Raw genomic sequence first — 14,491 nt, 5'->3', positions numbered from 1 at the left:
GCTGCCATTAGATTCTAAGTTAATGATTTTTTTTTCTCAGTTCGAACATTAAATATCAATTGTTGCGTCAGACCAGTTCTTCCTCTCAGGGAATCTAAGTTACTGGTCAATCCCAAGTTCTTTCGATGACATATATGCTGAGTAAGAAGGACCATCAAGACAGAATTGGAATATTTTCAAGTTTTACTAAAGCTTTAGGAGTTCAACTTAACCAATACATTTATATCGGCTAATCTAGTTGATCTGACATTCAAACACGCAACACTGATAAGGAAGATTTGGGGGTTTGGTTTCACATTCCTGATGGTTTAAGACACTAAACAGACAATCTGAAGACAAAGACAGACTGGTAGAATATACAAAGGAAAAGTACTAGCTACTCTAAACATGGCTATGTAAAAAGAAAGAAGTCTTAGACATATATGCATCCTCCACACTATTCAATTGAATATAAGTTGAAAAGGTTTTGCAAATCATTGTATTCTGTTTTTATTTACCATTCACACAACGTGCCAACTTCACTGGTTTTGGGTTTTGTACATGTAATCTCACAATCCGCTCTGTATTCAATATAAAATGGCCTTTACCGAGAAGCTGAGCTGCGGGTAGTCAAACATGGCTCCCAGCCAGGAGAGGGCGGCGTCAACAAAGGCCAGCAGTGCCAGGAAGACCATGAGGTTGACCACCACGTTGACCGCCAGGCCCACAGCAAAGGTGGCTCCTCGGGAGGCAGCCTCCAGGAGGTTAGTGCTCCCCCTGGAGGACACAACAGGCGTTACAGGCGTGTCACTTTCACTCGGGGGGATTTTTCTCACTCTTCGATGTTGATGTCGCGACTCGAGTTCAGGCTGGGGGTCTCGGTTTCAGGCCAGAACACTTTGGCGACGGCCAGCGAGGCCGGACCTGACATCAACGAGGCGGTCAACAGGTGTGTCGCTTCCACCTTAACAAAGAACAAAGAACGAACTGAGTGATAATCAGCACCTTACCTATACATACTACAACCCCCGTTTCCATATGAGTTGGGAAATTGTGTTAGATATAAATATAAACGGAATACAATGATTTGCAAATCCTTTTCAACCCATATTCAGTTGAATGCACTACAAAGACAAGATATTTGATGTTCAAACTCATAAACTTTATTTATTTTTTGCAAATAATAATTAAATTTGAATTTCATGGCTGCAACACGTGCCAAAGTAGTTGGGAAAGGGCATGTTCACCACTGTGTTACATGGCCTTTCCTTTTAACAACACTCAGTAAACGTTTGGGAACTGAGGAGACACATTTTTGAAGCTTCTCAGGTGTAATTCTTTCCCATTCTTGCTTGATGTACAGCTTAAGTTGTTCAACAGTCCGGGGGTCTCCGTTGTGCTATTTTAGGCTTCATAATGCGCCACACATTTTCAATGGGAGACAGGTCTGGACTACAGGCAGGCCAGTCTAGTACCCGCACTCTTTTACTATGAAGCTACGTTGATGTAACACGTGGCTTGGCATTGTCTTGCTGAAATAAGCAGGGGCGTCCATGGTAACGTTGCTTGGATGGCAACATATGTTGCTCCAAAACCTGTATGTACCTTTCAGCATTAATGGCACCTTCACAGATGTGTAAGTTACCCATGTCTTGGGCACTAATACACCCCCATACCATCACACATGCTGGCTTTTCAACTTTGCGCCTATAACAAATCCGGACGGTTCTTTTCCTCTTTGGTCCGGAAGACACAACGTCCACAGTTTCCAAAAACAATTTGAAATGTGGACTCGTCAGACCACAGAACACTTTTCCACTTTGTATCAGTCCATCTTAGATGAGTGCAGGCCCAGCGAAGCCGACTGCGCTTCTGGGTGTTGTTGATAAACGGTTTTCGCCTTGCATAGGAGAGTTTTAACTTGCACTTACAGATGTAGCGACCAACTGTAGTTACTGACAGTGGGTTTCTGAAGTGTTCCTGAGCCCATGTGGTGATATCCTTTACACACTGATGTCGCTTTTTGATGCAGTACCGCCTGAGGGATCGAAGGTCCGTAATATACGTAACAATTGCTAGCAAAAATGGTGCACTTGTAATTATTTTTCGTTAAAAAGTGTAGCTTTTAGAAAACTGATTCTAGTAATAAAATACCACATTCCATTTTTGGGTGTTTAGAATTTTTGATTTATAATAATGATAGTCAATAAGGTCAAATAATTCCCTTTAAAAGGGACATTCGGAATGTAACAATAACAACATAAATGTTGTAGTTGAATTATAATTTCACTCAATGAATGAAAAATAGTGGTAATATATTAAAAATAGTAATCATACAAATATGATCAAATTATATATATACATATGCCTTAATAAATATAATAATATAATAATACATTTTATTTGGTATAGCGCTTTTCAGAGCACTCAAAGACACTTTACAGGATACAAAAAAAAATAAATCAAAAAAATCAATAAATATATAAAACAGTTTAAAGTAATGATATAAAATACAGGAAATGTATAAATTTAATAATGTAAAAATAAAATGTAATCAAATCAGAAAAAATAATTTGGGTTCATTGAAGTTAGCAAATTTTACTCGTCTTGGAAAGTCTTGACAAGCCAAATTTTCTTGTTCTATTGGCAGATAATTTTGCTTAGTTCAAATAAAATACCCCTCATTTTTGTATTTTTTTTTCTTGTTTTTGGGGCGTGTCTGTGTTTACTAACAACGGAGCCGCACTCGCGTCACTCGACTCCAGTGTCTTAACATGGAGATATTCTCACTTCTTTTTTTTTGTCGAGCACAAAGAAAAGAACATTTTAGTTCAATGTAAGTTGTGTCTTGGATCAAAGATCCCGTCTACTGCCCAAAAAAACAATTCAAATCTGCCTGGTTAGGCTTTGTGTATGACACGTGTGCCTTCCTTAGGTGAAGCCAGGTTTACAGCTACGTGGTTATTATGCTGTTTGTTACTTATGTTGCAGCTATTTAAAATAGTTTTGTCAATTTGTTTTGGCTTGAAACAAATTGGCCCTTTGAAACATATCTTTGTCTTTGTGTGTTGTATGTAGACCACATTGCTTAGCAGAGTTCAGTGATGCAAATGCATGTCAAGTTGATCAACAGATTGTATTATTCTCCAGTGCAATAACAGTACTGAAATGAAGGCTAAAAGGGCATTAATGGGAGCTTTTTTTTAAAAAAGAAGAAAAAAGTAACTAAATAGTTACTTTTTACAGTAACGCATTGGTGTAAGTAACTGAGTTAGTAACTGAGTTACTTTTGGAATTAAAGTAACTAGTAACTGTAACTAGTTACTGGTTTTCAGTAACTAACCCAACACTGCTAATAACAAGTGCACTTTCCTTGGTAGAGAAAAAAAGAGACCTTTTTGCTCAATATGTTGAATAATATTCTTAAATTAAGTAAATGCTAGTGCCATTATCTTGACATAATGATATGCGCTCGGCATCATGATTTTTTTTTTTCATGCTTGAAGTAAGATATAATTACTTTAAAAAAGTAGTTTTATACTTGTGAGTGTTAATGACACAGCTTTGCAACAGTTGATATTCTAGTTTCAAGCATGTTTTACTCAATATAGGTCATCAAATCTCAGCAACAAGCTGTAATATCTTACTGGGATCATTTAGGACCAAAACACTTAAAACAAGTAAAACACTCTAACATAAAATCTGCTTAGTGAGAAGAATTATCTTATCAGACAGAAAATAAGCAAATATCACCCTTATTTGAGATATTTCATCTTACGTAGATATCAGTTTTTGCAGTACAACTGCATATGGTTTATATATAAGCATTTTCATGAAAGGAATACAAAGAAATGATGATGATGAACCCATCAATCTTCCTCACCCCAAAGGAGATGTAGACAGCCAAAATGGTGCCGGCCATGCCGGCAAAGCCTGCCGTCAGTATGGCGTGGATCTCGGAGAACGTGAGCTCGCTGACATACGGCCGGATTAAAAGAAGAGTTTCAGCCTGGCGGGAAAAAAAAAGAAATTTTGATTTGACCATTCACACTTGTGTCATGTTATGGATTATTTATGCTTTCTATTGGCGCTTATTGTTGTCATGGCACCACACCTGGCCCAAGAAGATATTTCCAGCTGCAGCCATTGATTCCGCTGGAGATGTTCCCATGGTAACCTGCATTAGGAATCCAATCTGAGGACAAAAAAGAAACGACAGGAAGCCGAATGAGAGCGGGCTGAGACTTTCTTTGTGTGTGTGCGCCACTTCCTTCTTCATCACGTACACTGCAAAAAGCCAGTGTTCAAAAACAAGAAAAAAAAAAACAAAAATTAGAGTTGTTTTATTTGAACTAAGCAAAATTATTTGCCAATAGAACAAGAAAATGTGGCTTGTCAAGACTTTCCAAAACAAGTAAAATTAGCTAACTTCAATTAACCCCAAAATACCTTAAAATAAGTATATACTCACTAATAACAAGTGCACTTTTGTTGGTAGAAAAAAGAGGGACATTTTTGCTCAATATATTTTTCCATCGATAACATGACATCATCGCGCCAACTGCGTGCTCTTTCAGTCAATTAGTGCGCATATATACAGCCTGGCCCCCAGCCAAAAATGTTTTAATTGTAATTTTGAAGAATTTATCTGAATGTGCATGAACTATTTCTGTTCAAAATTGTTAGAAATGTCACATGTTAAATGTTTAAATATTAACTGTCAGTTTACTGTACTGTGCCAACTATATTACTATACGAGTATGTGTTTTCTATTGTTTCATTGAAAATAAAACAGCAAAGTCCATTTGGCTGTCATCTGTTTTAATTATGAGACAAAATTGTGTCAAAGTTTTTTTTTTTATGCTTGAAATAAGAAATGATTACTTTAAAAAAGTAGTTTTATACTTGTAAGTGTTAATGACACAGCTTTGCAACAGTTGATATTCTAGTTTCAAGCATGTTTTACTCAATATAGGTCATCAAATCTCAGCTACAAGCTGTAATATCTTACTGAGATCATTTAGGACCAAACCCTTTAAAACAAGTAAAACACTCTAACATAAAATCTGCTTAGTGAGAAGAATTATTTTATCAAACAGAAAATAAGCAAATATCACCCTTATTTGAGATATTTAATCTTACTTAGATTTCAGTTTTTGCAGTGTGATTTGCGATTGCCTCCTCTTCCTCACCTTGCAAACCAACCACTGCATGAGGCCCAGGTGGTAGAGCATGGAGATGACGGAGCTCAGGAAAATAAGCACAGGCATTACCTGGCGAAGGGGGGGGCGTAAAAAAAATGCACTTTACTTTGTTGACCACATGTACAGTGAACTCGGTCGTGCACGTACTTTGAAAATAAAGAAGTGGTCCTGGTAACTTTCTCCGAAGATGAAGCGAGCGCCGACGTCTGAGTAGGACATGAAAATCTGCATGGAGGGACATTTGGGAGCAGTTAACACACACTGACTTACTGGTTTGGTTGTTAGTCTACACAGGTGCAACCCTTGGACGGATTTTATATATATATATATATATATATATATATATATATATATATATATATATATATATATATATATATATATATATATATATATACTGTATATATATAGTCGAAGTTTCTGTGGTTTATCCATTATACAGTGCTCAATACCGGGGTAGAGCGGAATATACGTTAGGTGGGATTTCAGGGGTAATCCCCTGAAGAGCAGGAAAACCTGCGAAACAGGCTTGTAGGGATTAAATAGCCTCTGTGTTTTCCTGACCTAACGTATATATATGTATATGCACGTATATATATATATACATATATATATATATATATATATATATATATATATATATATATATATATATATATATATATATATATATATATATATATATATATATATATATATATATATATAATGAACTTGCCTTGCATAAAACTAATTAATTGTATATATATATATATATATATATATATATATATATATATATATATATATATATATATATATATATATATATATACTTAGTTTTAGGCAAATTAATTATACATGTATATAATATATATTATATATATATATACATTATATATATTATATATACATATTATATATATATATATTATATATATATATTTTATATATATATATATATATATATATATATATATATATATATATATATATATATATATATATATATATATATATATATATATATGTATATATAATTAATTAGTTTTAGGCTAATTAATTTTATATATATATATATATATATATAAAATATAATATAATATATATATAATATATATTATATTTTATACATATATATATATATATATATATATATATATATATATATATATATATATATATATATACTTAGTTTTAGGCAAATTAATTATACATGTATATAATATATATATATACATTATATATATTATATATACATATATATATATATGTATATTATTATATTATATATATATATATAATATATATATATATATATATATATATATATATATATATATATATATATATATATATATATATATATATATATATATATATATATATATATATATATATATATAATATGTATATATAATTAATTAGTTTTAGGCAAGTTTTAGGCTAATTAATTTTATATATATATAAAATATAATATAATATATATATATATTATATTATATTTTATACATATATATAATATTATATATATATATATATATATATATATATATATATATATATATATATATATATATATATATATATATATATATATATATATATATATATATATATATATATATATATATATATATATTAGTTTTAGGCAAGGCAAGTTTATTTATAGGCAATTCAAAGTGCCGTACAGAAAATCACATAAAAATAATCATAAAAGTAATCATAATCCAAATTAAACACATGATATAAAATCATCATAAAAACTATTATAATTACAATTAAAATCAAAGAGTTTAAATAAAATATTTTCAATTGTCATGCACAATTAAATAAAAGTGTTTTCAGCCTGGATTTGAACATTGCCATCATTGAAGCCTGTCTCACATCTTTAGTAGTACTATTCCAGATTTTAGCAGCATAGAATTTAAATGCAGTCCCACCATGTTTGGTCCTGACTCTGGGCACCAGCAGGAGACCACTCCCTGAGCTTCTCAGAGCCCGAGATGGTTTGCATGTCTCCAACATGTCAGAGATGTACTTTGGCACAAGACCATGGAAATACTTTTACACAAGCAGAGCTGTTTTAAAGTCTATTCTCTGGGCAAAAGGAAGCCTGTACAGTGTCCTAAGCACTCGACTAATATGGTCGTATTTCCTGGTTCTAGTCAGGACTCGAGCAGCAGTTTAGGTACAAAACATGCATCAAATTAAATTAAAGTTGGATTAAAATAAGACATTTTTCTTTCTAATGGGGGCCTCAAAATGGAATTCTGTTTACTGCACCATTTTAGCCAGGGGCGGCTCTGGGATTAGCTGAACTGCCTCATTTTGTGTGGGTGTGTTCTCACGTACTTCTACTTGTTTGCCGAGCCATTCCAATGCTTTTAACCCCAGCGAGGTCCTTAGAATGAGCAGTCCAAAGACAAACTGTAGTCCAAGTCCGCAAAACAACGCTTGCCAGGACCACTAGAACACACACACACACACACACACACACACACACACACACACACACACACACACACACACACACACACACACACACACACACACACACACACACACACACACACACACACACACACACACACACACACGTTATTGACAAAGCATCTAGACAGACTTCTTAATTAATCAATCAGGGACTACACTAGACTCTTTATTCCCCCTTGAGGTCCATAAATGAATGCTTGGACATGTTATGTGTCGAAGAACGAGCAGTGGTCACGTGACCAAAGCCTGTTTTTTTAAACGGGCAAAACCTTCTCATTCAATGGGTTTTCTATTTACATTGTAGATTGTCACTGAATGCATCAAAACTATGAATGAACACATGTGGAGTTATGTACTTAACAAAAAAAAGGTGAAATAACTGAAAACATGTTTTATATTCTAGTTTCTTCAAAATAGCCACTCTTTGCACACTCTTGACATTCTCTCAATGAGCTTCAAGAGGTAGTCGCCTGAAATGGTTTTCACTTCACAGTTGTTATAGTTTTGATGCCTTCAGTGACAATCTACAATAGTCATGAAAATAAAGAAAACACATTGAAATGAGAGGTGTGTCCAAACGTTTGGCCTGTATTGTATATATATATATATATATATATATATATATATATATATATATATATATATATATATATATATATATATATATATATATATATATATATATATATATATATATATATATATATATATATATATATATATATATATATATATATATATATATATATATATATATATATATAAAAAACATTTTGGGAGGACAAAATCAAACAATTCAGGCCCCCTTGGTCTATACAGCTATTGTTTCCCATACATTCATTCATTTGTGGCGGCTCTCTTACCCTGAAGGGATGCTTGGAGAAGAGTAACATGAGCAAGATGAGGACCAGCAGACCCGAACAGGACACAAGTTGTCTCGGTCCTCGCTTGGCCGTGTCCACTGCCAGCCAACACGCGACGGCCACCGCCACACACGCGTGCATCACCCTGGAAGGCAACGGAATCTTGACGGGACCGGCCGCAACATTAGGTACACCTGCATGATGACATCCTGTGCACATACACGGTCAGCAGCAGCAGCAGCAGTAGTCAAGACTTCAAACCTGGTGGTTGTAAATGCAAGCAGGTGCTTGTTGCTAGGCAGAACTTATGTCTCTTGCTCAAATAGGAATATCACGTTACACTAGTCATTATTTTCTGCTGTTTGCTAGGCTAATTGAGGCAGACGGCAGAGAAAGGACAAGGAGAGCTGGCATGAACAGATGAAAACATCAGGCATCAGATTATCGCTTTCCGCCTGTGTTTTGTTTTGTTTATATTTCAAATTTCCGTCCCCGTTTATTGCGTTTTTATTGGTCGTAAATTTTGATTCGCTGAAAGAATTATCAATCACAAATACTGCCTTTTTTTGCACTCGGACAACTTTACTCCGAGGGGCTTTCAAAAGTTTAGATCCATGAAGGAAAGAAGAAAGTGGATGAATGTTTATAACTGAATACATTTACATATGCATACACATTTTTTTTCTATTGTATTTAAAAAAAAAATGAATTAAGTAACGTTTAGGATAGGATAGGATTTTATTGCACAAGTACAACGAAACTATGTTTTCAGCACAAACCTGTTCAAAATTAGACAAACAAACAGTGTAGAGGGCAGTGGTTCTTAACCTGGGTTCGATTGAACCCTAAGGGTTCGGTGAGTCGGCCTCAGGGGTTCGGAGGAGGTCAAAACACACCCGACTCATCGTGTAAATACAAACTTCTCCCTATCGGCGTATTACGGATACGGCAACAGCTGACTGGTTTGCAGGTGTGTAATTTGTTGTGAGTTTATGCACTGTGTTGGTTTTGTTGTTTGACCATTAAAACATTAACGAGATTGTTGCGTTCAAATGTCTATTAAATACATCAATAGTAAAAATGTTGCGTTCAAGTGTTTACCAAGTATAACATAAACGAGAGTGTTTGGCGTTCAAATGTCTATTAAGTACATCAATAGTAAAAATGTTGCATTCAAGTGTTTACCAAGTAAAACATAAACGAGAGTGTTGCGTTAAAATGTCTATTAAGTATATCAATAGTAAAAATGTTGCGTTCAAGTGTTTACCAAGTAAAACATAAACGAGAGTGTTGCGTTCAAATGTCTACTAAGTACACCAATAGTAAGAATGTTGTGTTCAAGTGTTTACCAAGTAAAATAATAGTGGGAGTGTTGCGTTCAAATGTCTACTAAGTACATCAATAGTAAGGATGGTGTGTTCAAGTGTTTACCAAGTAAAATAATAGTGTTGCATTCAAATGTCTACTAAGTACATTAAAAGTAAGAATGTTGTGTTCAAGTGTTTACCAAGTAAAATAATAGTGGGAGTGTTGCGTTCAATTGTCTACTAAGTAGATCAATAGTAAGAATGTTGCGTTCAAGTGTTTACCAAGTAAAACATTAACAAGATTGTTGCATTCAAATGTCTATTAAGTACATCAATAGTAAGAATGTTGTGTTCAAATGTTTACCAAGTAAAACATAAACGAGAGTGTTGCATTCAAATGTCTACTAAGTAGAACAATAGTAAGAATGTTGCGTTCAAGTGTTTACCAAGTAAAACATTAACAAGATTGTTGCATTCAAATGTCTATTAAGTACATCAATAGTAAGAATGTTGTGTTCAAGTGTTTACCAAGTAAAATAATAGTGGGAGTGTTGCGTTCAAATGTCTACTAAGTACATCAATAGTAAGGATGGTGTGTTCAAGTGTTTACCAAGTAAAATAATAGTGTTGCATTCAAATGTCTACTAAGTACATTAAAAGTAAGAATGTTGTGTTCAAATGTTTACCAAGTAAAACATAAACGAGAGTGTTGCGTTCAAATGTCTACTAAGTAGATCAATAGTAAGAATGTTGCGTTCAAGTGTTTACCAAGTAAAACATTAACAAGATTGTTGCATTCAAATGTCTATTAAGTACATCAATAGTAAAAATGTTACGTTCAAGTGTTTACCAAGTAAAACATAAACAGGAGTGTTGCGTTCAAATGTCTACTAATTACATCAATAGTAAGAATGTTGTGTTCAAGTGTTTACCAAGTAAAATAATAGTGGGAGTGTTGCGTTCAAATGTCTCCTAAGTACATCAATAGTAAGGATGGTGTGTTCAAGTGTTTACCAAGTAAAATAATAGTGTTGCATTCAAATGTCTACTAAGTACATTAAAAGTAAGAATGTTGTGTTCAAATGTTTACCAAGTAAAACATAATCGAGAGTGTTGCGTTCAAATGTCTACTAAGTAGATCAATAGTAAGAATGTTGCGTTCAAGTGTTTGCCAAGTAAAACATTAACAAGATTGTTGCATTCAAATGTCTATTAAGTACATCAATAGTAAGAATGTTGTGTTCAAGTGTTTACCAAGTAAAACATAAACAGGAGTGTTGCGTTCAAATGTCTATTAAGTACATCAATAGTAAGAATGTTGTGTTCAAGTGTTTACCAAGTAAAATAATAGTGGCAGTGTTGCGTTCAAATGTCTACTAAGTACATCAATAGTAAGGATGGTGTGTTCAAGTGTTTACCAAGTAAAATAATAGTGTTGCATTCAAATGTCTACTAAGTACATTAAAAGTAAGAATGTTGTGTTCAAGTGTTTACCAAGTAAAACATAAACGAGATTGTTGCGTTCAAATGTCTACTAAGTAGATCAATAGTAAGAATGTTGCGTTCAAGTGTTTGCCAAGTAAAACATTAACAAGATTGTTGCATTCAAATGTCTATTAAGTACATCAATAGTAAGAATGTTGTGTTCAAGTGTTTACCAAGTAAAACATAAACAGGAGTGTTGCATTCAAATGTCTATTAAGTACATCAATAGTAAGAATGTTGTGTTCAAGTGTTTACCAAGTAAAATAATAGTGGCAGTGTTGCGTTCAAATGTCTACTAAGTACATCAATAGTAAGGATGGTGTGTTCAAGTGTTTACCAAGTAAAATAATAGTGTTGCATTCAAATGTCTACTAAGTACATTAAAAGTAAGAATGTTGTGTTCAAGTGTTTACCAAGTAAAACATAAACGAGAGTGTTGCGTTCAAATGTCTACTAAGTACACCAATAGTAAGAATGTTGTGTTCAAGTGTTTACCAAGTAAAATAATAGTGGGAGTGTTGCGTTCAAATGTCTACTAAGTACATCAATAGTAAGGATGGTGTGTTCAAGTGTTTACCAAGTAAAAAATAGTGTTGCATTCAAATGTCTACTAAGTACATCAAAAGTAAGAATGTTGTGTTCAAGTGTTTACCAAGTAAAATAATAGTGGGAGTGTTGCGTTCAATTGTCTACTAAGTAGATCAATAGTAAGAATGTTGCGTTCAAGTGTTTACCAAGTAAAACATTAACAAGATTGTTGCATTCAAATGTCTATTAAGTACATCAATAGTAAGAATGTTGTGTTCAAATGTTTAACAAGTAAAACATAAACGAGAGTGTTGCATTCAAATGTCTACTAAGTAGAACAATAGTAAGAATGTTGTGTTCAAGTGTTTACCAAGTAAAATAATAGTGGGAGTGTTGCGTTCAAATGTCTACTAAGTACATCAATAATAAGGATGGTGTGTTCAAGTGTTTACCAAGTAAAATAATAGTGTTGCATTCAAATGTCTACTAAGTACATTAAAAGTAAGAATGTTGTGTTCAAATGTTTACCAAGTAAAACATAATCGAGAGTGTTGCGTTCAAATGTCTACTAAGTAGATCAATAGTAAGAATGTTGCGTTCAAGTGTTTGCCAAGTAAAACATTAACAAGATTGTTGCATTCAAATGTCTATTAAGTACATCAATAGTAAGAATGTTGTGTTCAAGTGTTTACCAAGTAAAAGATAAACAGGAGTGTTGCGTTCAAATGTCTATTAAGTACATCAATAGTAAGAATGTTGTGTTCAAGTGTTTACCAAGTAAAATAATAGTGGCAGTGTTGCGTTCAAATGTCTACTAAGTACATCAATAGTAAGGATGGTGTGTTCAAGTGTTTACCAAGTAAAATAATAGTGTTGCATTCAAATGTCTACTAAGTACATTAAAAGTAAGAATGTTGTGTTCAAGTGTTTACCAAGTAAAACATAAACGAGAGTGTTGCGTTCAAATGTCTACTAAGTAGATCAATAGTAAGAATGTTGCGTTCAAGTGTTTGCCAAGTAAAACATTAACAAGATTGTTGCGTTCAAATGTCTATTAAGTACATAAATAGTAAGAATGTTGCGTTCAAGTGTTTACCAAGTAAAACATAAACAGGAGTGTTGCGTTCAAATGTCTACTAAGTACATCAATAGTAAGAATGTTGTGTTCAAGTGTTTACCATGTAAAATAAAAGTGGGAGTGTTGCTTTCAAATGTCTATTAAGTACATCAATAATAAGGATGGTGTGTTCAAGTGTTTAACAAGTAAAATAATAGTGTTGCATTCAAATGTCTACTAAGTACATTAAAAGTAAGAATGTTGTGTTCAAGTGTTTACCAAGTAAAACATTAACGAGATTGTTGCGTTCAAATGTCTATTAAGTACATCAATAGTAAAAATGTTGCGTTCAAGTGTTTACCAAGTAAAACATAAATGAGAGATGTGATGTTCATGCACGGTTCATATTATGCACCAGTAAAAAAACATGGTAACACTTTAGTATGGGGAACATATTCACCATTAATTAGTTGCTTATTAACATGCAAATTAGTAACATATTGGCTCTTAACTAGTCCTTATTAAGTACTTATTAATGCCTTATTCGGCATGACCTTATTATAACCCTAACCCTCTAACCCTAACCCTAACAAATAACTCTAAATTAAGTCTTTATTACTTAGAATATGTTCCCCTAGTGTCCAAATAACTCTAAATTAAGTCTTTGTTACTTAGAATATGTTCCCCTAGTGTCCAAATAACTCTAAATTAAGTCTTTGTTACTTAGATTATGTTCCCCATACTAAAGTGTTACCAAAAACATATAACTTTGTCTTGAATTTAAAAAAAATAAACATTTTATTTTTCACTAAAGAAGGGTTCGGTGAATGCGCATATGAAACTGGTGGGGTTCGGTACCTCCAACAAGGTTAAGAACCACTGGTACAGGGTTACAGAACAGGAACGCTGATGGGTTGCCAAAGGCGCCCCCCGTAAAAGATAAGAAAAAGGTAAAACGCTGGGGAAGATGAGTAAAAAAATACAATCTAGACTGGGCTCCTAAGGGGGCCTAGTCTGGAGTGGAGAAAAAACCTCCATGCAATGCACACATAAACACGTTACATTTAATCACGACAACTCGCAACAGAGGGGCGGGGAGTTGGGGCCCTGGAGGTCGACTGCTGCTATGAAGCGCTGCCAGCCGTCCATCACCCCCGAGGGGAAACAAGAGGTGGTGAAGGCGTGGGGTGGGGGAGTGTGTGTGTGTGCCCATTGTCTTGGGTGTGATGATGTGTTTATGACAACCTTTTTACAAATCACGATATAGAATGTGAGATATAACAGGATAATGCATACATTTATCATTTGTTTTCAAAACGCTTGCAAAAAAGTGGGATCCCAAATATTTACTGTGGGACCCCATTTTGAAAATTCCTAGCACAACCCTGCAGTATATATAGAGTGTAAATGTTTTTTTTACATTTTATAAGATTAATGTTTGTGAATAATGTTACTCCTTTGCACTACCATGCACACACTATTTTGGAGTTATAAAATATTTGCAATTAACTCATTTTTAATTTTGTTCACCTTATATTTCAACCCTGCATATTTGAGTGAATAAGAAGGTTTTTTCACCACAAAGTCATCTGC

General features: G+C 33.6%; 1 protein-coding gene across 1 annotated transcript in view; it reads right to left on the bottom strand.

The window, feature by feature from the left end:
- Window positions 1-14,491, bottom strand: part of LOC133632978 (solute carrier family 28 member 3-like) — a 31,952-nt gene that overhangs the window by 11,592 nt on the left and 5,869 nt on the right. Inside the window, exons 5-12 of the mRNA XM_062025870.1 lie at window positions 8,522-8,666; window positions 7,518-7,631; window positions 5,331-5,408; window positions 5,172-5,252; window positions 4,094-4,174; window positions 3,863-3,988; window positions 816-943; window positions 588-756 (exon numbers count right to left, since the gene is read on the bottom strand). Of these exons, the coding sequence (XP_061881854.1) occupies window positions 588-756; window positions 816-943; window positions 3,863-3,988; window positions 4,094-4,174; window positions 5,172-5,252; window positions 5,331-5,408; window positions 7,518-7,631; window positions 8,522-8,666 (922 nt within the window). The remainder of the gene's footprint in view (window positions 1-587; window positions 757-815; window positions 944-3,862; window positions 3,989-4,093; window positions 4,175-5,171; window positions 5,253-5,330; window positions 5,409-7,517; window positions 7,632-8,521; window positions 8,667-14,491) is intronic.

Source organism: Entelurus aequoreus, linkage group LG17 (genome assembly GCF_033978785.1).
Source record: "Entelurus aequoreus isolate RoL-2023_Sb linkage group LG17, RoL_Eaeq_v1.1, whole genome shotgun sequence".
Taxonomy (NCBI): Eukaryota; Metazoa; Chordata; class Actinopteri; order Syngnathiformes; family Syngnathidae; genus Entelurus; species Entelurus aequoreus.
Note: the sequence above shows the minus strand (reverse complement) of the source record. Positions and strands in the feature narration are given on the sequence as shown.